Source organism: Tupaia chinensis, unplaced genomic scaffold (genome assembly GCF_000334495.1).
Source record: "Tupaia chinensis unplaced genomic scaffold, TupChi_1.0 Scaffold000415_1, whole genome shotgun sequence".
Classification (NCBI taxonomy): domain Eukaryota; kingdom Metazoa; phylum Chordata; class Mammalia; order Scandentia; family Tupaiidae; genus Tupaia; species Tupaia belangeri.
Window position 1 is genome coordinate 3,097,895 of NW_006159920.1, and position 27,655 is coordinate 3,125,549.

The 27,655-nt window shown below is 53.1% G+C and overlaps 2 protein-coding genes across 4 annotated transcripts in view; one reads left to right on the top strand and one right to left on the bottom strand.

Moving 5' to 3' along the window:
• ADCY5 (adenylate cyclase 5) overlaps positions 1-16,218 on the top strand; it is a gene marked incomplete at its 5' end in the record, with an annotated part of 173,459 nt that extends 157,241 nt beyond the window's left edge. The window contains 7 exons of the mRNA XM_027774223.1: positions 110-285; positions 2,091-2,120; positions 3,437-3,569; positions 5,861-6,124; positions 7,051-7,255; positions 10,662-10,786; positions 13,834-16,218. Coding sequence (XP_027630024.1) covers positions 110-285; positions 2,091-2,120; positions 3,437-3,569; positions 5,861-6,124; positions 7,051-7,255; positions 10,662-10,786; positions 13,834-13,962 — 1,062 coding nt within the window. The remainder of the gene's footprint in view (positions 1-109; positions 286-2,090; positions 2,121-3,436; positions 3,570-5,860; positions 6,125-7,050; positions 7,256-10,661; positions 10,787-13,833) is intronic.
• A 10,484-nt stretch (positions 16,219-26,702) lies between these two features.
• SEC22A (SEC22 homolog A, vesicle trafficking protein) overlaps positions 26,703-27,655 on the bottom strand; it is a 72,003-nt gene continuing 71,050 nt past the window's right edge. For all 3 annotated transcript variants that reach the window (XM_006154578.3, XM_006154577.3, XM_027774218.1), the window contains one exon: positions 26,703-27,549. In XM_006154578.3, the coding sequence (XP_006154640.1) occupies positions 27,349-27,549 (201 nt within the window). In that variant the 3' untranslated portion in view covers positions 26,703-27,348. The remainder of the gene's footprint in view (positions 27,550-27,655) is intronic.

Here is a 27,655-nt window from a genome sequence, read left to right on the forward strand (position 1 = left end):
GGGGTGGGGGCAGGTAGGCCAGGCAGGGGGGGGAGGGGAGGGAGTGGCTAGGCCCGGGCTGAGGGCGCCGGGGCGGGGCGGGCTGATGCTGCTGTCCTGTCCTCCGCAGTACTTCACCTACAGCGTGCTGCTCAGCCTGCTGGCCTGCTCCGTGTTCCTGCAGATCAGCTGCATCGGGAAGCTGGTGCTCATGCTGGCCATCGAGCTCATTTACGTGCTAGTCGTTGAAGTGCCCGGCGTCACGCTCTTCGATAACGCCGACCTGCTGGTCACCGCCAATGCCATGTACGTGGAGCCTCTCACTGACCCTCACTGTATCTGGGGCGTTGTAGGAAGACCTGAAGAGCAGGAGGCGGAGTCCTCGTTCCGCCGGGAACCTGGAAGGAGCATCTAGTGCCTTCCAGCCCTGAGCACCTGGACAGAGCACCACAGGGTGGTGGGGGTAGCATCCGGGGCCCTCGGCCTCAGTGCTGGCCTGAGGGGTGCTGTCACCTAACTCCAGGTGACTGGCTCCTCAGGCCTGAGGGTCAAGGCTGGGCAGATCAGGATAGCGGGTCTGCGGGGTGCCACTGGCTGTGCACCTGGATGCACGTCACCCCTTTTCACTCTCGGCAACTGAGTGGTCAGCAGGCCCTCCACGAGGCAGGGTAGTTTGTGCACTGCTCAAGGCTCCCGGTCAGGAGGGCAGAGCTTAGGGCTCACGGCCCAGAGATGGCGGGTGTGAGGTTGGCTCCGTATCAGCCTGGCCGCCCAGTGCTAGGTGTCAGCTAAGGGAAAGGAGCCCTGGCTGAGGGTCGAATCGGGTGTGAATCAGCCTCAGGCACACGTTTGGTTGTTGTCCTGAGCCTGTTTCCCAGTGGGATGCGAATGGCACCGTGTATGTAAAGTGGCTGATTCCAGGCACCCTCTGTCCCCACTTCCACCCCTGCACGCATACGCCGAGCAGCGCAAACGCATGTGACAGGCCTGTGTCTCCTGAGAAACTGCACTTCCTCGGATTTAGACAAAGGGACCTGTTCATCCATTTGTTCTTTCACTCATCCGTTCATATAAAAAGGTTTATAGAGGGCCTGCTGTGTGCCGGACACTGAGCTGGGCAGCGAATGCACTATCATGGAGACGTCCCTTTTTCATGAAGGGACTCCCTTTTTCATGAAGGGACTGCCATCTGAGAAAATGGAGGAGTGATGAAGGATCTAAGTGGCATTCAGGAAGGTGTGGGCGTTGCCATGGGGCTGTGGGAAGGTGCTGGGAAGACATCGGTCTACCGGAACAGTGCAGGCCGCAGTCCTGGGAGGGGCGGGCGAGGGCTGGTGCCTTTCTACCTGAGGATCAGGGCTGGGCCCGGGAACTTCCCCTTTTTTCCATCCTGCTCCAGCCTCCTCTCCCACTGCTGAAGCTGGCAGCCGAGAATGGAGGTCGGTTCTGGGTTGGGAGGCCCTGGTTTGGCTGCAGAGCAGCGCTGTCCAGTAGATGAATCATGCAAGCCACATGCGTAATTGAAAATGTCCTAGTGGCTGTATTGAAAAGATCAACAGTGCAGTTAGCTTTAACAGTATTTTATTTAGCCCACATATCCCAAGTAAGGCCTTTTTAATATGAAATCAATATAAAATTATTTATGAAAGACTTCACCTTTTTTCCACAGTAATTCTTCAGAACCTAGTGTGTACTTTGCACACACAGCACTGGCCACATCGGAGGCCACACACGGCCAGCGGCTACACCCCAGGGGTGTGGTGCAGCTGGTGCTAGGTGGCAGGGAAGGGCAGGTGGGAGGGACAGGCTGCTTGCTGCCCAGGCGGGAGCTGTGGGGAGGGAGCGCCTCCCAGGGTCCCTGGTAGGAGCCTCGTGATCTGTGCTTCTGACCAGGTGACCCTGGGCCTGTGCTTTCTGCACACCTCTCACCTTGAAAGTGCCCTTGGATATAGAGGGGTGCGGGAGGAAGGGGCAAAGGGGCAGCATTAGTGGACCAGCAGAGCAGGGCTTGAGGGGAGGTGGGAAGCAGAGCGAGGGGGTGCAGAACGGGCCTGGAGGCTGTCTCGGGTGGAAGTGCAGCCCTGAACAATCTCCCTGTCTTCTGTTCGCAGAGACTTCAACAACAACGGGACCTCCCAGTGGTGAGTCGATGCGCCTCCTTTGACAGGGCCGCTCCCTGCCCTCAGTACAGAGCAGGCAGAGGGCAGCCACGGCCCAGGGGAGAGTCTTGGTGGCAGGTGGGCAGTGAAGGGGGAGGCTGGAAGGGCAAGGAGTCTCTCTCCTCTGGGGGTAGCTGGGGTCCTGGTGGGGTAGATACCCTTGTTCACTTTGACCCCCACCTCGTCAAGATGATTGACAGGCTCAGTGGCCAGGATCATATCATTCTGTGGGCTTCATTTCAAAGCATGTAGTCTCAGGCTCTTCCCTGGGAACCAGTAGGAGGATCCCAGACAGGAGAACAGACATCGGTGACTAGGGAAAGGAGTGAGGGGTGTGTGCGGTTAGGCCCTGTGTCAGGGGCTGGGCCTGGGCAGGGAGTCCTTCTGCAGCATTCAGGGTGTGGGCGCTGCTGGTACAAGGAGCAGGCCTGGGGGACCGGCAGTTAGCGTAATGGCTATGTCGCTGGACTCCTATGTAGTCAACCGCGGTTCGCGTCCCGGACCCGGTGGCTTAAAACTCACGCCAGGCATGTGTGCATGCATGCCCAAGATCCTGAGAGGAGAATGGAGGAGAAGGGATTGCGGCATGGCCATCCCCCCTGGGAGGTGATTTCTCGTCTTCTGTCTCTCTGTCTCTGTCTGTCTGGTGAGCGCACATGCCCTATAGCGAAAACCTCTCCAAAAAAAAAAAAAAAGTTGCAGGCCTGGAATGGCTGCCCTTACTGCGAGCACGTAGTACTAACGTTAAGGGAGGCGTGATTACCGTAGTCGCAGCCAGGTGCGAGTGCCTCCCGCTGTCGAGTCTGCACCAAGCATTCTGTGTACAGTCTCTTTCATCCTTTCCAGTCTTGAAATGGGGGTGATATTGTTACCCCTCTACAGAGGAGGGAACGAGAGTGCAGAGGAGTTAAGAGATGTGCCCAGAGACAGGGCAGCCCGGCCTGCTTGACTCTCCTTTTAGTACACCCACTGCTCCTGGCCTGGTCACTGGGACGGACCTGGGATGTACATGTTGCCTTTTAGAAGAGCCAATCCAGCCTAGCGTGACCCAAGGAGAGCTCCTGAGTGATGGGGGGTGGGGGGTGTGAGGCATTGGGAGGGGCATAGTGGCTGCCTGAGCTGCAAGAATGCCCACGAAGACTTCCTGGAGGAAGCATACCTTAGGCAAAGTAGAAGTGGGGGGATGAGAAGGGGAGGAAGCTGTAGAGGCGAGAAGGTAAAAGCTGTGCGCACGAGGGTCTTCAGAGCCTGCCCGAGGTGCCAGGGAGGTCTCAGGCCTGTCTGCCTCTCCCCTGCAGCCCTGAGCATGCGACCAAGGTGGCGCTGAAGGTGGTGACGCCCATCATCATCTCGGTCTTTGTGCTGGCCCTGTACCTGCATGCCCAGCAGGTGGAGTCCACTGCCCGCCTCGACTTCCTCTGGAAACTGCAGGTGGGTGGCCTTGGACTGGAGCTGGCGGCTCAGGATTGGGGATGCAGTGTGGGCGAGTGACCAAGGGGGGACCGAGGGAACGATCTGGTCCGGGCCAGGCAGTCTGGGCCTCAGTCTTCCTGCTCAGGCCTCAAGCCACTGACTGGTCCGTGTCCAGAAGGCTGCTCCTTGCTCTCTGAGGCCGAGAGGCAAAACCCTGGAGGTTGTTCCACACAGACCCTCTCTTGAGAGTGCTGAGCCTGCTGGCCTGGGAGGTCAGCCTTGAGGTCGGCAAGTACTGACCGAGCACTTCCCTCACGGGCCCGGGGCAGGGACAGGGGCGTGTGATGATCCCACGCCAGAGGTGAGGGAGGGGCGGCAGGAGGTGAACAGAGGTAGAGGTGGCAGGAGCCTGGCCAGAGGGAGGGGACGGGCAGACCAGACCAGACCTGGCTTGGAGGCTCCTCCAGAGGAGCTTGGACCGCGGGCAGGAAGCCTGGCCAGGCGGCCGAGCAGAGCCGGTAGGGTGTTCAGGGACACAAATGTGCCCGTGCCGGGCGCTCAGGCGGGCTGAAATCCTGCTGGCCCTCAGTTGCCTGGGCTGCGTGCCTGTGCCCTGAAGATTGCACCTGAAGGAAAGGCTGCTCCAGCCAGGCCAGAGTGCTCCCATGTGAGCAGCTGCCGTGCCGCCCCCAGGGACCTGCTGGACCGCAGGTGGTCAAGGGCAGACTGCCTCAGACCTCTGATTCCAGTCACGCCCCTCACAGACAGATCTGGCCCAGCCCTTCGACCTCTCCGAGGCCAGCCCTTTCTCCAGACCACTTCAGCCCCTCCATTCCACTTCTTATAAACATCGAGACGAAAGGCTTCAGGCTCGGGCCGGAGGCCTCAGCTTCTCTTTGGTGATCAGTGAAGACGGCGTCTGGTCGCTCTTCTGCTGGGTACTGTGCAGGGGTCTGGTCGGACTGGAGCTCTGAGGTCTGCAGTGGCCATGCCCTGGGAGGTCTCCGCAAGTGTTCTGTGCAGAGGGCCCTTTGTAGAGCCCCGGGCTGGAGCCACCTGGGGGTGAGTGTCCAGCAGGCACTGCAACTCCTCAGCTCCTCCTGCCTCACCGAGCCCCTCTCCTTTGGGGAAGTCCCCGCTGAGCTGGCTTGCTACTGAGGACTGATGGCGCTCTGTGGGACCTGGGGCCAGTGTCCCTCCACTTCTGGGCTCACACGCCCCTACCTCCCCGTGGCCCCCAGGGAAGACTTAAGCAACTCACTTGGGTTGCAAAGGCCTCAAGAAGAGTGAGCCTGTCACTCGGCCTCCCTGCAGCCTCTGGCCCTTCGCCTGGAGGTCCCAGAGTTGCTGCCTTAGAGGATCTTCCCCCTAGACCAGTGGGACTAGATCCTTAGAAAGTGTGCCAGCTCCTTCCCCCAGACAGCCACCGCCCACAGGGAGGGGCAGGGCCTGAGTCGCAGTCCCGGACCAGGTTGGGATAGAGACGGGTCTACATTTGGTTACACAGGCCCAAGCAGGGTGCGAGGTCTTTGAGCCAGCGGTCTTTTCCCTGCCTGCTTTCCCAAAGCAGTCACCCTAGTCAGAGGGCTGCTCTGTCTGCCGTCGAGGTTGAGGAAGCCAGAAGACCCCACCCTGTACCCTTGTGCCCCCCAACACTCTGATCAGTTGGCTCCTTGCACACCTGGGTGTATGCCTGCCTCAGCTTTGACCCCCGAGGGCCACTAACCCGTGTCTCTGCACCGTCCCCTTCTCCTGGAGGGTGAGTGACTGTGAGCTCCACCAGCCCAGGAACCCCTGGGGGAGCCAGTCACTTCCTAGCTTCTGCAGCAGGTCTGCTCTTGTGGGGACCAGGAGACCGGGCAGGGCCTTGGGCCCCTTTTCCCAGGGCCAGTTGAAGTTGCCTTGCCAAACTGCTTTTTTGATCGCATTTTCCAGTATGGAGAGGAACGTGGAAGGGGAGCCCCTGGAGAGCTGTTGTGCTATGTCGGGCGTGGCTTTAGGACTGTCCCTTTCCCCCGCAGCCTGGTTCTGGTCTTGGGCAGAAGGAGCCTTTCAGCCTCTCCTCCGGGACCTGTTCGGGGCTTCTGTCCTCAAGATCAACACCCTCTGTGCATCACCTTCCAAGAGGCAGGCAGGAAAGTCTGATGCTAATAAATGTCCTTGTTTCCTGATGGTCAAAGTGGTGTTCTTTAGAGAAAACTTGGAAGTCGGGGCAGCAGAGAGAGGACAGACACCAGCCCCTGTGGACCCCGGGCCGCGCTGGCGTTTACGCTGTGGCTCAGTAGGCCGCCTTGCCCCTGTGTCCCCAGGCCACGGAGGAGAAGGAGGAGATGGAGGAGCTGCAGGCCTACAACCGGCGCCTGCTGCACAACATCCTGCCCAAGGACGTGGCCGCCCACTTCCTGGCCCGCGAGCGGCGCAACGACGAGCTGTACTACCAGTCCTGCGAGTGCGTGGCCGTCATGTTCGCCTCCATCGCCAACTTCTCCGAGTTCTACGTGGAGCTGGAGGCCAACAACGAGGGCGTTGAGTGCCTGCGGCTGCTCAACGAGATCATCGCCGACTTCGATGAGGTGCGTACCGGGGCCTGGGCACTGTGGCCGGGCCTTCTCCCGGTATCACAGACAGATGAGGAAGCTGAGGCCCCAGGCCTTAGGTGCCCAAAGTCACTGGCAGTGCGTGGCAGAACTGGGGTTCCAGCCCAGCTGCTTGAACGTGAACCTCGAGGGCCAGACCAGCTAGCTCACCTGCCGACCCTCGTCCACTTTTCCTCTCCCGCGTCTAGGGCTGCACAGGCCTCCAGAGGGCGATGCCTGCCCCAGGGTGAGAGAGACAGGTCGGAGGACTCCCGGGCTAAGGGGCAGGCAGGGCCAAGACGTTTTTCCATTTCTTTCTCAAAATCCTCTTGAGCACCTCGTTTGTGTAGGCACCAGGGGTGCAGTCTCTGCCCTGGGGCCACCCAAGTAACGGGTGTGAGGGGGCAAGTGCGGGAACACAGGATGTAGGTACAGAGTACCGGGGAGGGGGTGATGGATGATGGAGCAGACGGCGCTGGGCTGTCAGAGGAAGCCCACGACACTCCTGGGCAGTGGGCTAGCTGGAGTCGGCTGACAGGGGTCTGGGAAGCCTTCTGATAGGGCCTAGAAGCAGGAAAACGACATCTCGTGGGACAAAGATGAGGAGGTGTCCCGGGTAGGAAGGGGGAATGGCCATCTAGCCCCTGTTGGTGACAAGAGACCCAGTGGTGACAGTGACTTTGTCCTGGGGGATCTCGGTGTGGGGTGAGCAGGCAGGTCGCTGTCACTGTCAGTGGGTGCCGACCCTGTCAAGGAGTAGCAAGGCCTCACACCGAGTCACGGAGGAAGACAAAACCCACCACGGGCAGGGGGGACGTGTGAAGGGCCGTGCTGCTGCACTTCCCTGGATGTCCTCTGTCCCTCCCGTGAACCTCAGTGCCCAGACTTGGCAGTGACCTTGGGTTTGGCCTCTTCCTGTCCAGATCATCAGTGAGGATCGGTTCAAGCAGCTGGAGAAGATCAAGACCATTGGCAGCACCTACATGGCCGCCTCGGGCCTCAACGACTCCACCTACGACAAGGTGGGCAAGACCCACATCAAGGCTCTGGCCGACTTTGCCATGAAGCTGATGGACCAGATGAAGTACATCAACGAGCACTCCTTCAACAACTTCCAGATGAAGATCGGTGAGCAGAGCCCGGGAGCACCGAGTCCGGGATGCAGCTGGGGCCGAGGGCTCACAGGGGCTTTCCTTTCCTGGCACGGTCACTATTGAGGCCCAGCAGCAGAGGCGAGATGCCAGTGGCAGAGGCTACTCTTACCTGTGGCCCTGCCCAGGGGGAGGCGTGAGCACTGGTCACTCAGCAGAACCTGCCAGGGCCTGCTGTGGGCGCTGGCATTCGGGCAAGAGGTCACCCTCTTTTGAGTTCCCACCTCACTCCTGCATTGGGAAGGCCTGGCCAGCCCCGGGCTGTGCCTGCCTCAGAGGCCTGGTAGGAGGTGCCTTATGCTGCGGGCTCAGGGCCCCAGGTGGCCACTGCATGGGTAAATAACAATACATTCGCTGCAAGTAATGTTGACCTAACCGCAGTGTTTTATTTAAGTGTCCCACATGGCCAACTGTGTTTCGAGTCCTGGACCTGGTGGCTTAAAAATCACGCCAGACACATGTGCACACATGCCCAAAATACCAGGAGAAAAATGGAGGAAAGGGATTGTGGGGGAGGGGGGCGATTTCTCACGATCCCCCTTCTTTGTCTCTCTGTGGCAAGCACACATGCCCTAGGGCAAAAACTTAAAAAAAAAAAATAAAAAGGTAAAATGTGTTCCAAATTCACTCAGTAAAAATGAAAAGCAATAAAATCAAATACTTGATATATTTTTCAATACAAATATATAAAGATCTTAGATCAACAAATTTGCAAGTTTACATTCTACAAAATTGTTAGCAAAATGGGTAAAGTGAAATATTTTTAAAAACTAAACACAAAGAGAAAATAATCGTGTAAGAGTGACACAAAATATTTCAACTTTTTAATTTTTGCCAGAGGCTGTGTGCACTCATTAGAGAGAAACAGAGACAGAGAGTGGGACAGAGAAAAAGCACCCCCCAAGGAAGATGGTCACACCACAATCCCTTCTCCTCCACCTCTCCCTTTCTGCAGGATTTTGGGCATGCATGCATACGTGCCTGGGGTATTTCTCAAGCTGCCAGTCCAGGACTCAAACCAATTGATCATGTAGGCCCCAGCTGCCCCATAACCACCAGGCCATGGAAACACCCTGAAATATCTCAACTTTTTAAAAAAGAGTGATCTTACAAAACAAAATGAGTTCATGTTCATTGTGGAGTTCCACGTGGTGAGTGGAGTCTTCCAGCGGCTGTGGAGCTTCTCTGACCCACACACATTGGAGAGAGGAAAGGTGAGGGTCTGGTGATAGGCAAGTCCATGTATCTTCCCTGGACTCCTTTGTCAGTGCCCGGCCTTGGTGGCTTTGTGGGAGCTTTGCTTTTAGTGCCGCGTCTCTCACACAAGGAACGATGTGGCTTTAGGACACTCGTGGTGTCCGGGAGGCAGCGACCAGGTTGCCGCAGAGGAGGACTGGGGATTCCGAGCAGTGACTCTGGGTCAGTTTCAACATAGGGTTATACTTACTTGCTCAGAAAAATCTTTGAACCCAAACCATGTGTAGCTGTTTTTCTTTCTCTTGTACTTGATTTTGTTGATTTATCACCCCTACCTTTTATTTGACAAGTTTCAACTCTATAGAAGAGTTGAAAGAATCACCCAGTGAGACCCAGATATATCCACATTCTCGTACACTTGCTCCACACACAGTGGTTTCAGAACCACAGCTCTGAGTTTGTTCTAGAAAGCCGGGCTATTTCTGCAGTTCGTCCTTAGGCTGTGTCTTACAAGCGAGGGCAGTCTCACGGAGCACTGGTTACTTTTGTGATGGAAGCTTGCCGTTACCATCGCGCTCCTCCGGGTTCCTGGAGGTGAAGAATGCTTTCTGAAAGAGCAGACCTTTGTTCTCTTCGGAATTTAGTGCATTATCAACTCCCTGGGTATGTCTCAAGCCATAAATGATTCAGATTTCAAATAAAAACACGTAACAGTAATTCACCATCAAAATACTGGCATTTCAGTTCTCAAAATTAGCACATCAAGACAAAATATTAGATTATTAAAAACCAATACTGTGGTCTGGAGACTCCGCTCTGGCTCGAGTGTCAGGAATCGGGCTTTCCCGGAACACGCTGGCTGGTTTTCTCCCGCGGGCTCAGTGCCTGTGGACATGGTCGGCTTTCCCTTTTGCACCGGCTTCTATAAGGCCCAGCCCTGCAGAGCCGGTCGGGGGCTTGCTCTGACTAAGGTGCAATCTTGCTTTTGTGCAGCACCGCCATTATTTTCCTTCCACACATCTTGTTCACTTACACTGGTGAGTGTTTTTCTTTTGTGTATATTTTATAAATGGCCTCAGCTGCTTTATTGGACCAAGACTCGGGACTGAGTGGCCGAATCTCCCAAGAGGTGATATGTAGCTGGGCAGGCAGCTGGGAGCCCCGTGTGGTTGATCTTTTCAGACTCGGGGACATTTGCCCTGATGGCCTTGGGTGTGAGAAATAGAGCCACCCTGCTCACAGCCTGGTCACAGGTGGACAGTCCACTGCTTGACAGGACAAGAGGAAAATCCTGGAGGGAAGTTTTTGAGGATCGGTGGCATTGCTGCCTGAGTACATGGCCATGGGGCCTATTTTAGAGCTTCTGTGGTGTTTCCAGTGCTGCCTTTTACACACAGGGAAGATAGGGCTCAAGGACCAGTGGGAGAGAAGGGATGTAAGAGGGGAGACATCCTGGAACGTGGTGACAGATGGAAGAGGTGCAGAGAATGCCAGCTGAGTCAGATACATCGGGGCATGATTTAGCCTGGAGAAATGCGGTGGGACAACAGCCCTGCAAAGGCTCGGGGGCAGGGCTGCTCGGGAACGTTCTGGGTGGGATTGGGAAGGTGGCGGGCGAGAGCAGAAGTGCTGGGGGGAGAGAGAAGTCCCTGTGGTGACCAGACACTGGTCACTGCAGTACTCCACCTCTGGCTCAGAGGCCCAGGACAGGATTACCTGGAAAAAGAGACCATGGTGGGGAGATGGGTTAGGAGCCAGGATCTGAGAGTGAGAAGGGTGGGAGGGAACAGAGCAGAGAGCTGAGGAAGAGGGAAATGGCACGTTCTGGTACGCTGAGTCTGAGTTGATGGTGAACAGTTAAATGTCACTGAGAGAGGGACAACTCAGAAAAGGCAATTGGGTTATGCAGATCGCTGGAGGCCCCGGAGAGGCTGTCATGGCGATGGACTTGCTGAGCACTGGCAGGTGGTGTGGACGACTGAACCAGTGCCTGTTGTCTTGCACTAGTGAGCATTCGAGAGGGGCAGAGAACTTGGGGACTGTGGGGTTAAGGCGGGCCTCGGATCTGAAGGAGGCAGGGTGTTTGTAGGCTGAGAGTCAGGGAGAGGCTGCAGCGTGCTTAAAGAAGGATGCCCTCAAGGGCAGGCGGAGCTAGTGCTAGTCTAACCTGATATTGTCCCCCGTAGGGCTCAACATCGGCCCTGTGGTGGCCGGGGTGATTGGGGCCCGCAAGCCCCAGTACGACATCTGGGGCAATACCGTGAACGTGGCCAGCCGCATGGACAGCACTGGTGTGCCCGACCGTATCCAGGTAAGTGCAGGAGCACTCACCACCACCAGGGGGCCCTCTGATGCCGAGAAGCCGCAGGGCAGAGCGCCCTCACTTCCCAGTCAGAAGTCTGCAGCCAGATTCCAGGCTGGGGGCGGGGGGTGGAGGTGGGAGTGGGGCGGGGTTGGCACCATGACTTGGAAGCTTGGAGAACAGGCTCGGTTCAGGCCTTCAGTACCTTGGACAGCGCTTCAGGCCTGTACAGAGCCCTCCAGTGGGCACAGGACGCAGGGTGGTAGGGGAGCAGGCTGTGCATGCCAAGCTGAGTGCCTAGTGGGAAGTCCCAGCACCCCCGCAAAGCAGGCACTCGGGAAGGACACACACAGGGGGCAGGGCACAGGGTCCCACCCACTGGTGCTCACAGCTTGCCCAGCCTGGTTCAGGAGAACCAGGGAAGGTTGCTGGTCACCAAAAAGGGGCCTGGCCAGAGACCTTCCCTTCTCTCTCCATTCCCTGTGCTCTGCTCAGGCCCGCCTCCATTCCTTCTGCCCCAGGCCACTAGGAGGAGGCCTGAGCTGACTGCAGTGTTGCCAGCATTCACCCTGGTTCCCTGCGAGGCCGAGGGGAGTTGGGCCCTGGCCTTAGTGTTCCCAAATGCCCATGGTGCTGCTGTAAGGCCTTCTGTCCACAGGGGTGCTGCTTAAATGTGCCTAACTCCCCCAGCAAGACCTCTGAACAAAGGGGTTAACCCCGAATATAGGCCTGGCCAGGCCAGCCCAGCCTGGCCAGCTTGGGGATGCTGTCTGGGGTGCCTGGGCTTTTTTTTTTTTTTTTTTTTTTTTTAAGGTTTTTGCTATAGGACACATGTGCTCACCAGAGAGAAAGAGACAGAAAGCACAAGGGAAAGTGAAAAATCGCCCCCCAGGGGGTAGGGAATAGCTGCATCAGAATTCCTCCTCCATTCTCCTCTTGGGATTTTGGGCATGCATGTACACATGCCTGGCATATTTTCCAAACTGCTGGTTCGGGGACTCAAACTGTGCAGTCAGCCATGTGGGATCCAGCTCCCTTAATCACTATGCCACCTGGCTGACCCTGGATAGCCTTTTCTCACCTCCACCCCTGTACAAAGGACAGAAGGAATGGCAAGGTAGGAACTACGGTCTTGAGAGATGGGGGAGAGGGGCATGTGTGCAGGGCTTCAAAAAGTTCACGGAAATGTGGAATTTAGTTCAAGTTTATTTTTATGCCCTCCTCCATGTCATTTTCCCCCTTACTACATATTTCCTGTGAACTTTCTGAAGGCTCTGTGCATATTTACAGAGTTTCTAACCCCATCCAGGAACAGTGTGAGGGAGTCTGTTGGCAACCACCACAGTGACCCACAACTCCGCTCTGCACAGGGCTTCCCCACAGGGACCCACACTGACAGCTAAGCAGGGCCTCCTCTCAGCAGCTCACGCAGCCCCTCTGCCTGGCCACTGATAGGCAGGCTGGGCTGGTACACTTGCCCGTGGTGCTGCAGGTGGCTGGGCTGGGGTTCAGGCCATGCTCAGAAGAGGCCCCTGGCTCATCTTGCCAGGCACTTGGCTGCGGGCCACTCCCACACCTGTCACCCAGCAGCAGTGCCGTGAGGTGATGCAGCCACAGTGAGTTCTCTTTGTTCCAGAAGCTAAAGCAGAGGCAGGCATGAGATCTGGATCTGAATCCTGGCTCTGCCGTTTATTAACTACATAACCTCGGGCCGGCGACTGAGATGTCTGAGCCTGAGGACAGCAGCAGGTAGTACGCAGAAAGAGGGAGTGGATAAACAGCAGTTCGCAAACTGGTGAAAAACAGTGGTTTTTGTTGTTGGATGTTGGTTTTGTTTTGTTTTTGTTTTTGCCTGAGGGCACGTGCACTTACCAAAGAGGGGCGGGGAACAGAGAGGAGATGAGCACACATCTCCCAGCATAGTCACACCACAATCCCTTTTCCTCCATTTCTCCATCCTGTCGGGACTTTGGACACACATATACACGAGCCCGGTGTGTTGCTCAGGCCACCAGGGCTGGAACTCAAATTGTGGTTGGCTGTGTGGGATTTGGCTTCCTTAACCACTAGCCTATGGGGCTGTCCCAAAAAAGTTTCTAAAAATCTTTCTGACCTGGGGGCAGCAGATGGCATACGCTGCTGGGTTCTCACATAGTTGACCATGGTTCAGGTTCCGGACCTGCTGGCTTAAAACTCATTGTAGGGACCAGCAGTTGGCAAAATGGCTATGTCGCTAGACTCCCTCATAGTCGACTGCAGTTTGAGTCCTGGACCTGGTGGCTTAAACTCACGCTGGGCACATGTGCGTATGTGCCCAAGATCTCCAGAGGGGAATGGAGGAGAAGGGATTGTGGCGTGGCCATCCCCCCTGGGGGGTGATTTATCGCTTTCTGTCTCTCTGTCTTTCCGGTGAACACACACACCCTATAGCAAAAACCTTTAAAAAAAAAAAAAAAAAAAACCCACACTGGATGTATGTGTGTGCGTGCCCAAAATCTTGAGAGAACGGAGAAGGGATTGTGGCGTGGCTATCCTCTGGGGGATGATTTCTCGCTATTTCACTGTCTCTGTCTCTCAAGGGAACACACATACCCTATAGTAAAAATCTCCCTAAAACAAAACAAAACAAAACAAAACAAAAAACCTCTCTGATCTGTCCCGGAGTGATACTTGAGTAAAATGCCCTGGTGACTTGCTTGGGTATTCACGCAGCCATGTTAGACTGCTATGGAAATTCCTGAACACCTCCTGTCAGCTCCTGGGCTTGTCTGGGCGCAGGACGAGGTCCTGGACCACAGAGAATGCTCCGAGTAGCAGAGAGCACCCATGAGAGACTCGTCACAGTGTCTGACTGCAGTCTGTGCTGAGTGACAGCTGTCATCATTCTCTCCCCTAAGGGGCCCTTCCATCAGCCCCCAAGGGTGCCCAGAGGGGAAGGGCTGCCCCACCCCGTGCCAGACAGTGCAGGGTTTTGCAGACGGAAGAGGTTTTGCCCCTGCAGCACGTTCACGGCTGAGCTCATCGCTGGCATGTCCTCTCCTCCTTTGCCTCCTCAGGTCACCACGGACATGTACCAGGTGCTGGCTGCCAACACATACCAGCTGGAGTGCCGAGGCGTGGTCAAAGTCAAGGGCAAGGGCGAGATGATGACCTACTTCCTCAATGGAGGGCCCCCGCTCAGTTAGCAGCGGCCAGCCAGTGGTGCCAGGCAGCCTGGCCTCCAGAGGAATGGAAACGGCTTCTTTGTGCGCCGAGTGGGCAGGTGGGAAGCCTGCGCTCCAGCCACATGGTTGTGCTGGGGGAGATTTTTCACTTTGACTCCAGAAGCAGCTTCTGCCTTTGCTGGTGGGCAGTGGCCTCCGTCCCAGGCCCCAGGGTGCCAGCGTCCTGCGAGCACCAAGCTGACCAAAGATGTTTCCTCTGTAGAAGACTCTGCTAGACTCGATCTGAAGCTTGAGTTTTCTAACAGGTGCTGCTGAGTGGGTGACAGGAGCTGCCGGAGCTGATCGACGAGGCGCGACCCAGTGCACAAGGGCAGGGCCGAGGAGGATGTTTTGGCCTCACATGGGTGGGTAGGCGGGCTTGACTCTGGCCTGGGGAACCCACGGGCCCCTAGGGATCTGCTTCTCTGTGAGCCTTTAATTTCAGACAGAGGCCACAACTCTGCTCACGGAGCAGCGTTCGGGCAGGAGAGCCAGCTTTGGAGGGCCCGTGGCCTTCACTGTGGTCCTTGCCCGCTCCTCCACCACAGACAGAGTGCCCTGTGAAGGAAACAGAACTACTTACGAGGGGGAGGCAGAGGACACCCAGCAAGGAGGGGTGGTTCTGAGAAAGAGAAAATATTTATTAAATAAAACAAGTTTCTGTGCCCTTCTTTAGACTATGCTAGTTGTATGCGTGTAAGAGACACAAGCAAATGAAGATGCCACTGGGGAGGGAGGGCGGGTATCCCAACTTGTCTTTTTTGTATTTTTTATTTTGTATTATGGAAAACCTTGGAGATCTAACAGATATACCAAATTCTATATTTTGTAAATTCTCTGTATTAGGAAACAGCCGGACCCGGCGGGGCGTTCGTGCGTCTGTACTGTGCGAGTTGGTGTGTGTGCTGGCGTGTGTGCCTGCATTCATGCTGTGGAACTGGTGTCATGCAGGATGCGTTTCCCTCATCCCAGATCTGGCAGTTCGGGCTTACCCGGGTTTGAGCGGCGCAGTGGCACATCCGTGGGATACCGTGTGTTCGGGCTGAGGAAGTGCATGGACGTGTTACCCCATCTCCCTCTGATACACGCATGCACCACTTCCCCTGAGTAAAATGCAAACTGAGCAGTAAGAACAAGTCTCATCTTTGCATAGCACGTGGAGGTAGAACCAGGGGAAGCAGCCGCAGCCTGTGACAGGCAGTGTGGCCACTGTCAACGCTCCACTTGTAGGATGTCTGATGTCACTGCCGGCAGAGGGCTGCCCCCCCCACCCCCCGCAGGCTCCTGGGGGCACGAGGAAGCTTAGCCTGCCTGCTACTCAGCTGGCCGAGGTACAGGTGACTCTCCCTAGAGCGGATCCCTCAGACCTGGCGGTGCAGTGGGTGGCCCTCAGGCTTGGGGAGCAGGAAAGGCCTTGCCTTCTCCTTGCGAACCAGATAGAGGGCTGGGTACAGCTCAGCTTCAGAGTCCACAGGAACAAGCTAGCAGGAATACTGTTTTGCCTGGTTTGTGTTTTGGGGGGAGGTAGCAGTTAAATATACCAGAAAAAGCTTTTTTTTTTTTTTTTTTATAACCTACGAGGGAGGCATTTAGAAAATGATTTACTACCACAGAGATTCAGACAGAACTCTTAGGGCTGTGGCCAGATCTTTTCTTTGCTTCTCAGGGCAGAACTATTCTTGCCTCCGCCACGAGCTTGAAGGAGGTGGGCAGCAGCGACGTGTGGCCGCCATGTGGTACCTCGATGCCCACGGGCACCACCCTCCCACCCACGCCCTGATTCCCCCAGCACAGACCTGAGAAGCAGAGCGGGCCGCCCTGAAACTGCCAGGCCTGCGTGTCCCTGCTTCTGCTCCCTCCTGAGTTCCGCACCGCCCCCCCTGCCCTGGCCACTGCAGGGCTTGCTTTCTCCCACTGTTGTTCGGTCCCGCCCTTCCACCTCGCTGCCAGTGGTGTCGGGTTTCTGTTTTGCTTCTACCTGAGTAAAGTGTGTGTGTGCTGAGTTCCACATGTGTTCCCCCTGTCGGTCAGGGCCACCCTGGCCTCCTGGGGGCCCTCCACCCCAGCAGTGACTGGTGACAGCGTGCAGTGCTAGCTCTTCGTTCCCTCTAAGGGGTGTGCACTCTTTTTATTCCTGCTCTTGCAAAAACGAATACGATTATGATTTCCCATGGAAATTGAAAAGCCTATTTAAGTAATTTAACTATTAAACACTTTCACTGGTAACGTGTCCTGGTCTGATTTGTAGCTTGGGCTGGGGGGCTCTGAGCATTTGGTGGCCTGCTGGGGAGGAGAGCTGCAAAGGCAGAGGACGTCCCTGAAGGGGGCAGCACAGGGCTGTCTAGATCATGCTGGCTGCAGACAGGGTCACTGTGGAGCCGGTGGGGGGCACTCAGCCAGTCTGTTCACCAGGATGCCGGGCAGCAGCGGACTGCAGAGAGCTGAGGGATGGGAGGAGAAACGACCACCAGGAGTGAAGGGGAGGTGAAATAGGGGATGGAACCAGAAAAACCCAGGGTCAGGGGAGGATGTTTTAAAGCAGTGAGCTGAGCATGCCCAGATGCCAGGGGCAAGAAAGGTAAAAACAGAACACAGGTCATCGTGTGGGAGGGCACCATGTGCAAACGGGTGAGCAGACCTCACCTGCACCTTCGCAGCTAATGATGCTGGCCCTCCCCGTGGGCCACACTGGGATAAGCCTGAACAGATGTGGTCTCACACTCAATCTCCTACAGGTAACTTCTCAGAGCCGCGGACTCTACCAAGAGGAAGGGAAAGACGGGAACAGGGTAGGCCCTGTTCGGCAGTTCCTGCTTATTGCACCCATGACATCAGGGTTTTATGTGGGTCCAGAAAATAAATCCAGAGGGGTTCAGTTGGATTACGTCTAACATGGGTCTCCACGAAGGACTTGGTGACAGACTTCACTGGCTTTGTCGCAATGGTGGCACGTGGATATGGGTGTACAGCCCCTGGTGTGGCACATCTGCTGTCAGGAAAGTGGCCATCACTAGGACTTGGCGTGAGTGTGGGGAACGACGTCGCTGTGTACAGGCAGGAGACTACTCAAGGATTTTCAGGCTGGGTACTTCGATGAGAAGGGAGACCAGGGATGTGGAAATTCACATTTTCGGGGCCTGTTGGCCTAATTGGGAACCTGCACTCCTGAAGAACTTCCATCTGCTGTGCTGACAGAGCCTGGGTCCTCAGCAGGCCCGTGACGCCACATCCGTGCACACACAATGCTTCCGCGACCCCAGACGAGTGCAGCTCAGCACCTGCGGGAGCCCTTCCCAGCCCGCCCCACTGAGCTAATCCGGAGAATTAGCGTTTCTCCCTTACAGAGTTCTCCCAAAGCAGCTAGTTCATCTCTACAGTATTAATTGGCAACACTGACTGGAAAAGATGCCAGTGATAGGTGGGGTGAGTTTTGAACATCACTTTAACGCCAGCTGGCAGCATATACCCCTAAAGCCAAGACCAGACTCGGCCAACACAGTGACACTCTGAGGTGGCAGCAGACTTGTGGGGAAGCACAGCGACGCTGCACTGGAAAAGCTGGAACCACACAGTCACCAGGTGGCCGCTATACTTTAAGACTCTCAATGTTACACATCCATTTTTAGAACTCAAAACAAAAATACCTGAGTGCATATAGTTAAATTATGCCCAGAGCCGGAGTATTTACATGTCCCCACGTGCAAAACTGGCCACGAGTCGTTAAGCAGCAGCATGAGCGCCCCAAAAGAGACGCGGCCTGTGTCACGGCAGGGCAGGGAAGCATTCACAGATGTGCAGTGCTCAAAAGTAGCGCTGAGCAGATTCTCGACGCCCTGAACCAGGACGCTGCAATGGCAGAGACAGCACACTCTGAATCCCCGCGGCTTTTGAATTTACCTAAATCAAAATAGCATGCTACCAAAAGGAATAAATCCCATACAGCTCCCCTTCAGGAGGAGGAGGAGAGACAGGGCTGGGCCACAGTATGGCCACTCCACCACACCGCCGTCCATGCCTAGCCCAAGTGCCAAGGTTGGTGGTGGTGAACGGTGTGGGAATAGCAGGTGGGCACTGCAGAGCAGAGGTGCCAGCCACGTCCACCTGGATGAACACCACGCGTGATAAAGGGCTTCCACATACTCTTCTTCCCTGTGCCTGCCCTGGTACTTCCCGAGGCTGGCCTGGTGCCACAGCGCTTCTGTCCAGTGTACCCATCAGAAGGGGACTGCTGAGCTAGCTGGCCAGGAACAGAGGGCGTGCCACACCTCACGGTTAACGATAGATGAAACCAGATCAGAAAAACCAGGCTTTTCTTACCTTTTCAGATGGTTTAGAAAGCCCTCTGTGGGTTCTCGAGAGAGGGAGGAAAACTACTTGCTGTCCTCTGTCTGTCTTTCCCCTTCACCTGCAGGGCCGCTGTTCTCTAGGTAGACTCAAGAACAAGGCCAAATGAGCACGTGGAGATGGCTGGTCTCCAAGGTCGCCTTAGGCATTCTGTTTCTAAACATTTATATGACTGCTCGTCCAGTGCCAGCCCACACGTATGGTGCAAACGTAAACACAGGCTAATTAAGACTAAGACGTTAGACGGGAGGTAGAAGCATTGTGCCAAGGGGGATCTCAGAAGATCACCTTCACGAACAAGTCCATCAGTCCTCGCACAGCCCTCTTCAGACACCTGCCCAGCGGCGGCCCCGAGCACAGCAGCAACACCCTGACCCCCACATGGTAGGTTCAGAGAGCAAGCAGAGGGGCCAGGAGGACAAGGGAGAGGGGAGAATGGCGAGAGGCCGGGGAAGGATGCACCAAGCAGGCGGGCTTCACGTCCCACTGGATTCCCAGCCTCCAACCCCCAGCCCCCTTCCCCGGCTCTCATGAGCAGAGCGGCCTCCACACTTGGTGAGGCTTCTTCATCCCAAGGCCGTTTCACATTGCTGGTCTATCAGGCCTGTGAATTTAGAGAAGTCTTACCAGAACCCATCGGGGGGCTTCTTCACAGATTTTTCCCAAGTCCAGCTTCTAATATAGGCCTCCATGGAATCTTGGGTCTGTTGGCATTTCTGGGCGAGCCTCACTTAGGCTAGTTTTCCAGTTCTGAAAGGTTTGCTTCTTTGTCATTTAGCCAGAGTGGCAGGTCCCCTGCTGGCTCACATGAGAGGTTTTGTTTGTTTTAATTTTTTAAAGCCATGTCACAAGTGTGCTTTCTAAGAGTGCTTTCAGCTCGTACATCCCCAGGCCCTGTCCTCATTGTGGTTGAAGGCAGCCACTGCGCCCACGCACCGCCTTTCCATCGGTACACACACACTCGCAGGACCCCACAAGGGGTGGCTCTAGGGCACTGCCATCCAAGAGGCCTGGTGGACCACGTTAGAACATCCAAAATTGAGTATGTTGGGGCTAAAATTCCGATGTCACAAGGGTAGGGCGCGGTTCCCAGAGGCCCCTCCCTCCCTCGCCAGCGCTCCAGTGCCTTGAGACCATGGGCGCTGGTGAGCACGGCCTCCTTCCAGGGTCTGACGGTGACCACCCTGCTTACCTACCTTGGGTCTCTGTAAGGCACAGAACACTCTGTAGGGACGCACCAGCTATACAGCATCTGGCAAGTGCGACCCCTCAGCTCTCTCCTGCTCTCTTCGGATGTGCACCCAGTGCCGCCCAAAAGTCTGCACACAGGTTCCACCTGCCAGGGTGGAGCACCTGCCTACCAGGAGTGTCAACAGGAGTCTCACCTGAGTGGTGCTTTCTGACTGGGTCCAGACACTGGCACAGTGGCAAGGCAGCTGGACCCATATGGGAAAGGTCCTGGGTTCACATCCTGAGACCTCCCTGAACAGGGTGTGTGTGTACCTGTGATCCGGGCTGCTGAGGTTGGGGTGGATGGCAGTGTGAAGATGCTCTTCCAAGTACTTGACTTTCTGTCAAGAGGCTTTATAAAAAGCCTCTTATAGGACCAGCAGATAGCAGAATGATTACATCGCTGGACTCCCACATAGTCGACCGCCATTCAAGTTCTGGACCTGGTGACTTCAAACACACCAAGAGGGCTGGCAGGTGGCGTGGTGGTTAAAGAGCACTGGACTCCTACATGACCCACCATGGTTCAAGTCCTGGACTGGGAGGCTTGCTTTCTCACCGGCCCCCGCCCCCCAGTGGTATATAAATAAATAAAGTAAAATTCTTTAAAAAAAAAAAATTCATGCCTGGTACACGTGCATGCATGCCCAAGATCCCGAAAGGAGAATGGAGGAAAAGGGATTATAGTGTGGCCATCTCCCCTGGGGGTGATTTCTTGCTTTCTGTCTCTCTGTCCCTCTGGTGAGTGCAAGCGCCCTATAGCAAAAATCTCTCAAAAAAAAAAAAAAAGCCCTCTTGCTATTTAATATTTCTAAAGGTATAGTAACAGCAACAAGAACAATTACAACACGTTGGCAAATGCTTACCTGGCACTTGCTGCACCGGGCTCTGTGCCAAGCACTTTACATTACTGACCCCTTGAACACAACGCTGTTTTGCGAGAGGCACTATCATTCTCCCCACTTCACACGTGAGGAAACTGAGGCAAACAAGTCAAGTGATCTGCTGAGGGCACGATGCTGGTCAAGAGCCAGAGAGCCTGCTTCCAAACTCTTCATCACTACGAACTGCAGAAGGTTCGCTTGTTTCTATGTTTTTGGTTAGTGTGTTCAGACGTGGGGACTGTTTGACACAGAATTCCCGTGTGCTTACTTCATGTCAAAGAGCCAGCGTATTCCGGCATTCCATAGGAAAAATGTAACACAGGAATGAACAATGACACTAACATGCTCTATCAAGAATGATTCCTTCATGAGTTTTACCACAAATACTAAAATGTATACACCTCCTTGTCCTCATACCTAAGGTACTCATAAGGTTCGCCGTCTGTCCAGTGTCACCGTTAGAAATGTGGGAATGTTAGGGAACTACTTACTCAGCCTAGTCTCTATGCTGCACGAGTTACACTGCCCGAATCTCTGTTAGAGGAGTAATACATGTGTTACCCGTGGACATTTCTGTACGTTTCAGCGTCCTTCCCTGGTATCTAGATGGGGTCACAAGGTGGTTCCGAGCATGAGTTCTTAGGATAGATCTGGCTTGAAATCCTGGTGCAACCATGTGGGTCGGATCGTGACTGTGGTCACGTTGCTAAGCTCTTCAGGCTCGGGTGCCTGGTCTGTGGAACGACCTTCGGAAATGCTGCTGGTGAGGACGTGCGTAGCGCACGGTGCCTGCGCGTGGTCCACACCGCCGTCTTCCCCACGGCCGCCTCATCTGCTCTCACCGCAGCTGTGGTCACCCTCTCCCTCTGAGAATGACCTGAGCTGCACCACCGCGGAGAACGAGCACCCATTCTGAAGCATTTAAACCCGAGTCTCGGATGTGACCTCCACACCACCTCTTCCTAGTGTGATATGGGACGAACAACTCATTTCTGGCCCGGCCACGGTGGTGCAGGCGGCAGGGTGCTGCTACATGAGCTGGAGCCACCCAGAGGACCTGGGTTCAGATCCTGTGCTGACTTGAACATGCCAGTGTGCCCAGAGACACCTGTGACAACACATACCCAAAGTCCCAAAAAAGGAGAAATGGAGGGACTGCAGGGTGACCATGCTCCCACATGGCCAGCTGTGTGGTTCGAGTCCCAGACCTAGCAGCCTGAAAAACAAAACACACCAGGTCCACGTGCGCACATGCCCAAATACCCACAAAGAGAGATGAAGGGATTGTAGTGTGACCACGCCCTGTAAGGGTGCTCCCCCCAACCTTGTCTCTCTGGCAAGTAAGCGCTGTCCTACAAAAATGTTTAAAAAAATAAGTGTGTGTGACAAGTCCCTGCCCTAAGTCTTAGTTTCAAGTGAAGATGAGCTAGTGTGCCCCTTAGGCCCCATGAGAACGAATATGTAGCGGGGGGCCCTAGCCCTGCCCACAAGCAAAGCATGGCACGAAGAAGGCAAGTAAGAGGCAGAGCTGGGCAGGGGACACCAGGACTAAATGGGGACCGGGTGTGGGATCCTGTCCCTCCTGTCAGACGGGGCCTATGCTTTGGCCGGGGCCACGTGCATCCTGTGCTGTAGGATGCGGGAGAAAAGGGCCAATGTGAACTGTGGGGGAGGCCGGGCTGAAGATACTGTTTGTTGCCAAGGAAACGCAGGGAACGGGTCACAGGGCCAGGGTACTGGTTCCAGGACCTCTCTGCGACGAGGGCTGTTCTCTCCGAGCTCCCGGCCACCTCTCTGTACAGACACGACGGATTCCACTCCAGCACGGACGGGGCAGAAGCCTGTGAGCCCGCGTGTCAACACCGCTCAGGGAGAGCAAGCAGGAGGGTACAGAGCACATGGCTTCCAATCCCACGGTGGGGCGCCGTGGACCTTCATTTCATCGGCGAAGTAACCAGAACCTTTTCGCTTGGCCACTCCAGGAGCAGCTCGTCTTTGAAAATCGCCGTGTTTAAATCTGCCAGCATTCAGCAGCAGCCCAAGGCAGGATGGCCGGACGCCTCCACCCACTGAGCAGTGCCAGGGCGGCCTCGTTCTCAGCCCACTCCGCCCCTCCACACACTCATTCCCAACCCTCGGGATTGGAGGGGTTTCTTCTAGGAACTCTTTTTCCTTTCTTTAGCTTTTCGCCATAGGGCACGTGTGGTCTCTGAAGAGAGAGAGAGAAGAAAGGTGAGAAACTACCCCCCCCAGGGGAGATGACCATGTCACAAGCCCATCTCTTCCATTCTCCACTCAGGATTTGGGGAATTAACTTTTTAAAAAGAAATATTTAATTTTATTCTTTATTCTTATTTTTTAATTTGACCAGAGAGGTGGAGAGAAGCTGCCAGGTCTGGAACCTGAACCACGGTCAGCCATGTGAGTCCAACACCTTAACCCCTCACCACCTGCTGGCTCCTTGGACATTAGCTTTTAGCTAGAATATTACTAAAAAACAACTTTAAACAAAAATAAGGGACCAGCAGATGGCATAAAGGTCACTGGACTCCCATGTAGTCGACAGTGATTCGAGTCTAAGATCTGGTGGCTTGAAACGCATGCCAGGGTGCGTGTGTGCATGCCCAAAATCCCGAGAGGAGAATTGAAGAGGAGGGACTGCAGTGTGGCCATCCCCCCCTGGGTGGGGGGAGAGGTGATTTCTCGCTTTCTGTCTTTCTCTCTCTATCTCTCTGCTGAGCACACGTGCCCTATAGCAAAAAAAACTCTTGGGGCCAGCAGGTGGCATGGTGGTTAAGGCACTAGACATTCCCACATATCTGACCACGGTTCGAGTCCCGGATCTGGTGGCTTGCTTTCTCACTTTACTCACATCCCCAGTCTCTCTCTCTCTGGTTAAATTTAAATAAATGAATGAATAAATAAAAATTAAATAATTGTTAAAAAGAAAAGCTCTCTTAAAAAATTAAGTAAGCACTATTTTACACAATATTTTGAGGTAGAAAGTCTCCGTTTCCTTAAGAAATAATAAAGCAGGAAAATACTTCTTAGATACATGACCATAGACAAAGAATGCCGCCCTGAAGAGTGACCTGCAATTTGTGGTAAGGCTAAGTGTTCAATTCGGTCTAAGTAGAAGCTGCTTTTGAGGTAATTTATTTGTTCTTTGCCACATGCTCCGTAGTAGCTCTAACTCTTAAAGTGAGCCAAACTCAGTTAAAATAGCAATAACAAGGGAAACACACACACACACACACACACTGCTGTACCTTCTTGGAAATTTGCCAGGTGGCAGTGCATCCTTGGGTTGCTCAGTGAACCTTTTGGAATAAAGGCCAGGCAATGGCCTTGGAGGGTTTGGTGGGGCAGTAATCTCAGGAGCACTGAGGAGTCACCTTCTCTGTGACATGGAAGTCAAGTCTCATATGACAAATCTCTGGTCTCTGTGGAGCCTTGACCAAGCAAAAGAGATTCCACACATGGCTAACAGAAATGGACCCATGCATTTCTCCAGACCAGCCTCCACTGTGGAAAAGACTACATTTAACACAAAATAAAGAAGCTCATCTAGAAACGGCACATTCACTTTATAGAAATTATAAAATTACAAAACTGAGTTGAGTTTCTCCAGGTCTCAAGTCATTGGTCTTGAGCAAATTTTTAAGTTTCAACAGATACTTGTTTTTAACTTAGAATAAGAATTCTTACTTATGGCATAAAAATTCTCTATTAACCATTTCCTGCAACAATGACAAAGAATAGAGAAAAGAAAGAAAAACCAACTACCTAAAATGGAAGCTTTTATAAACTGATATAACTTGAGGATCCGAGGTATAATCATAATATGCAGAAGTGTGTCAGAATCAAGCACTGTGTTCATCTAGCCTTCCATAGGACCCCCGAGTTAGAACATTCCCCCAGAACTCATCAGGAAAAGGTCTCACCCAGGGAACGGGTGTACTTCAGACTTATTGATAGGGCAATGAATAACTTGCCCCCCGTCTTCTAGCTGCAAATTCCAGGAAGTTCCTCGGTCACATTTTTTTATACAAATTTTACACAAATTCGTGGCAATGTGTTAACCCTTCTTTCCATTTTCATTGACCTTGTTTTCCTCCTCTTTCTGTCATATTTTATTAACATCATTATATATGTCTTTTCTTGGTATGCTGCTTCAAATTCTGTTAGTAAAGTGGTCAAGTATAATACATTCCAAATATAGACCAAAAAAGGAAGTAAGGATTATAACCACCTTTTGTATGCACAAGAGAGTGTCTCTGTTCTCAGGGTCCATCTTAATCAAAGCGTGGTATTTCAGAATTACCTAAATTAAAATACTCCAGTAACAGGCCTCCCCTCTCTGATTTCAGAAGCCAATCCTTGCCTTTATCAAGAACAAACACATCCCGGGAACCAGCAGTTAGCGTAATGGCTATGTCGCTGGACTCCCACGTAGTCGACAGCGGTTCGCATCCCGGACCCGGTGGCTTAAAACTCACGCTGGGCGCGTGTGCGTGTGTGCCCAAGATCCCGAGAGGAGAATGGAGGAGAAGGGATTGTAGCGTGACCATCCCCCCTGGGGGGGTGATTCCTCGCTTTCTGTCTCTGTGTCTCTATCTGGCGAGCGCACGCGCCCTATAGTGAAAAAACCTCTCGAAAAAAAAAAACCAAAAAACTCACGCCGGGCGCATGTGCGTGCGTGCCCAAGATTCCTAGAGGAGAATGGAGGAAAAGGGATTGCAGCGTGGCCATCCCCCCTGGGGGGGTGATTTCTCGCTTTCTGTCTCTCTGTCTCTCTCTGTCTGGCGAGTACACGTGCCCTATAGCAAAAACCTCTCAAAAAAAAAAAAAAAAAAGCTGGTAAAGCGTCAAGTGTTCTTGTTGAATGGATCCAAATACCAGACATAACTCATCAATCAATGATATGGAGGCAATTCCTGAACCCAGTTGGTAAGGGTTGTAAAATGTCAATACATAGCAAAATCACAATCAACCAAAGCACACCGACTTTCTGGTTAATGGACTATTTACAAGAAAACTCTTTTAACCATCAGTTTAAAACACCTTTCTAAACTGAACCACTTCACTTTCTTGGCTCAACAAGTACAAAGTGCGAAACATAATTCAATGTTGTTTTGATGATTTGGAATATGATGACATGGTATATCTCTCAGAATATATCTGATCTCCGTGTAGCCTTGTGAAAGGGAGAAGACTGGAGCGAATGAGGGTTTCTTGTTTTAGACAAATCCAATATTGTAGGCTGACTTTTGTAAGACTATAATATTGTAGTCTTCGTTTTACTTCATTCTCCCTTATGCAAAGGTTCTACTACGTCAGATTTTACTACATACCTTCTAGACACACCTACAGGTTCAGACAAACAAGGCAGTTCAATAACTTTAGCCTACAGACTTTCTTCTATTTAAGAAATATACCCAGTAAAATGAATTACAATGTAATGGGGCCCACTGTTTTTCTAGATAATACTGAATTTCAGTATCCAATGAATTCTTTACTCAAATCTTTCCTTAAAAAAAAAAAACAAAAAAAAGAAAAACAAAGGAAAATCACTCATGAAGATGACTTCCAAAACCAGGAAAGTTACAGGATTCTTGAATGGAATCGAACTGTGTTTCCTATATTATTAATTCATAACTGCTTAAATAATCTTCATACTGTCATTAAAAAATAAGTTCTCTGATACTAGGTGCTTGACTCCTCAAAGTCGCAAATAATAAGAGTTGCCAGGAAAGCCACCTCTGATTCTCTTAGAACGGTCCAGTGTTTCTGCAGTGCAGGACCCAGACCACGAGGGGTGCACAGGTGGTTGTGGGTGCTGCACAACACAGAATTAAGGCCACTGAGTCACAGCAAGGATGTCGTTCTGCTCGCACTTCTCTTTTATCCTGATGACTCCACACGGAGAGCCTCACTTTGGTTCTGGGTAATACCGCTCTCACTGCCACAAAGAGCAGGTCTCTTAGATGAGGGCCTTGGCAGGGCCTTAGTATCTAGATGGAACTTAACGTCATTTCATTACTTTTGTGGTTTCTTTCTATTTATGGTAAACTGACACTGATTTTTCCATGGGAAGTGAGATTTAATTCTTTTTAAAAATACTTTAAAAATTAAAAGATAGATATTAAGAAATAATAGTTTGTGTGGCACTCCAGTGACTGAAGTTTGGCAAACAGTGGCTATAGCCTAACAAATCATACAATTTTAAAGTGATCTCAAAATAAACGACAAACACACGTCCTGGAAAGGAAACACACGTCACTGTATTTTCAGTACTTGTGATGTTCCAGAGATGCGCTCACCACAGCCTTTTCCTACATCAGATGATTAAAATATCTAAGTAAAAGAACCAATTCCACACCATCCCAGGCTCCATAAACTCTTGGTACCAAAAATGTGCAAATAATCAGCTATTTAGCACAGTCATTTGTTAGAAACATAAACTTTCCAATTTCTGCAGCATCAAAATATGTATTTGGTCTATACCCTAGTGCCTCCCAAAGGCAAATTCAGGTGGTCAAGTTCCTGTTGAGTCCTCAGAGCAAGTGCCACATCGATGTTTGATTGGACTCCTCAGCAGGGATGCAGGACTGCTGGCCAGGTCTTCCAGTGGCACTGGTCAGTTCCTCCACTCTGTGGCCCTGAAGAGAGAAGTCTCCTCTTCCTCCTCGGAATGCCAGCATCTCATGGCCGATATCCACCGGACAGGAGTTTTCCTAGCAGGTCTGGCATGCTCACAGGCATGCCATGCTGATATCAAAAAAGGAAAGTTGGAGAGAAAGCAAGCAGAGCTGCTCGTTCGTGGGGAACAGTTTCTTCATCACAGTGGCAGTTATGACACGGTCCTCCTTTTCCCCTGGAGAAAAGGCAGTCCATCCGCAGGATGGCGTCAGACGTCATAGTCAGGAGCCTTGCCCTGGGCTTGCCTCAGCCAAATCTGGAGTGTAACAAACGCTCCCACGGTCACATGAAAGAAAAGCTGCCAGAGGTTGCGCAGTTCATAGAGATACATGTTGCATAGACAGATTAAGCCAAGAGTCAAAAAAGATTTGACATTCCGCCAGCCAGTGTAGTAGACGAGTAAATAACACTGTTCAAAATATAAAAAGGTAAGATGAGTAGGATTACAGGCAAAGAAATAATTGTTTCTAAACTAAACCTAGAATCAGTCAGAAAGTAAAATACGAGAAGGGAGT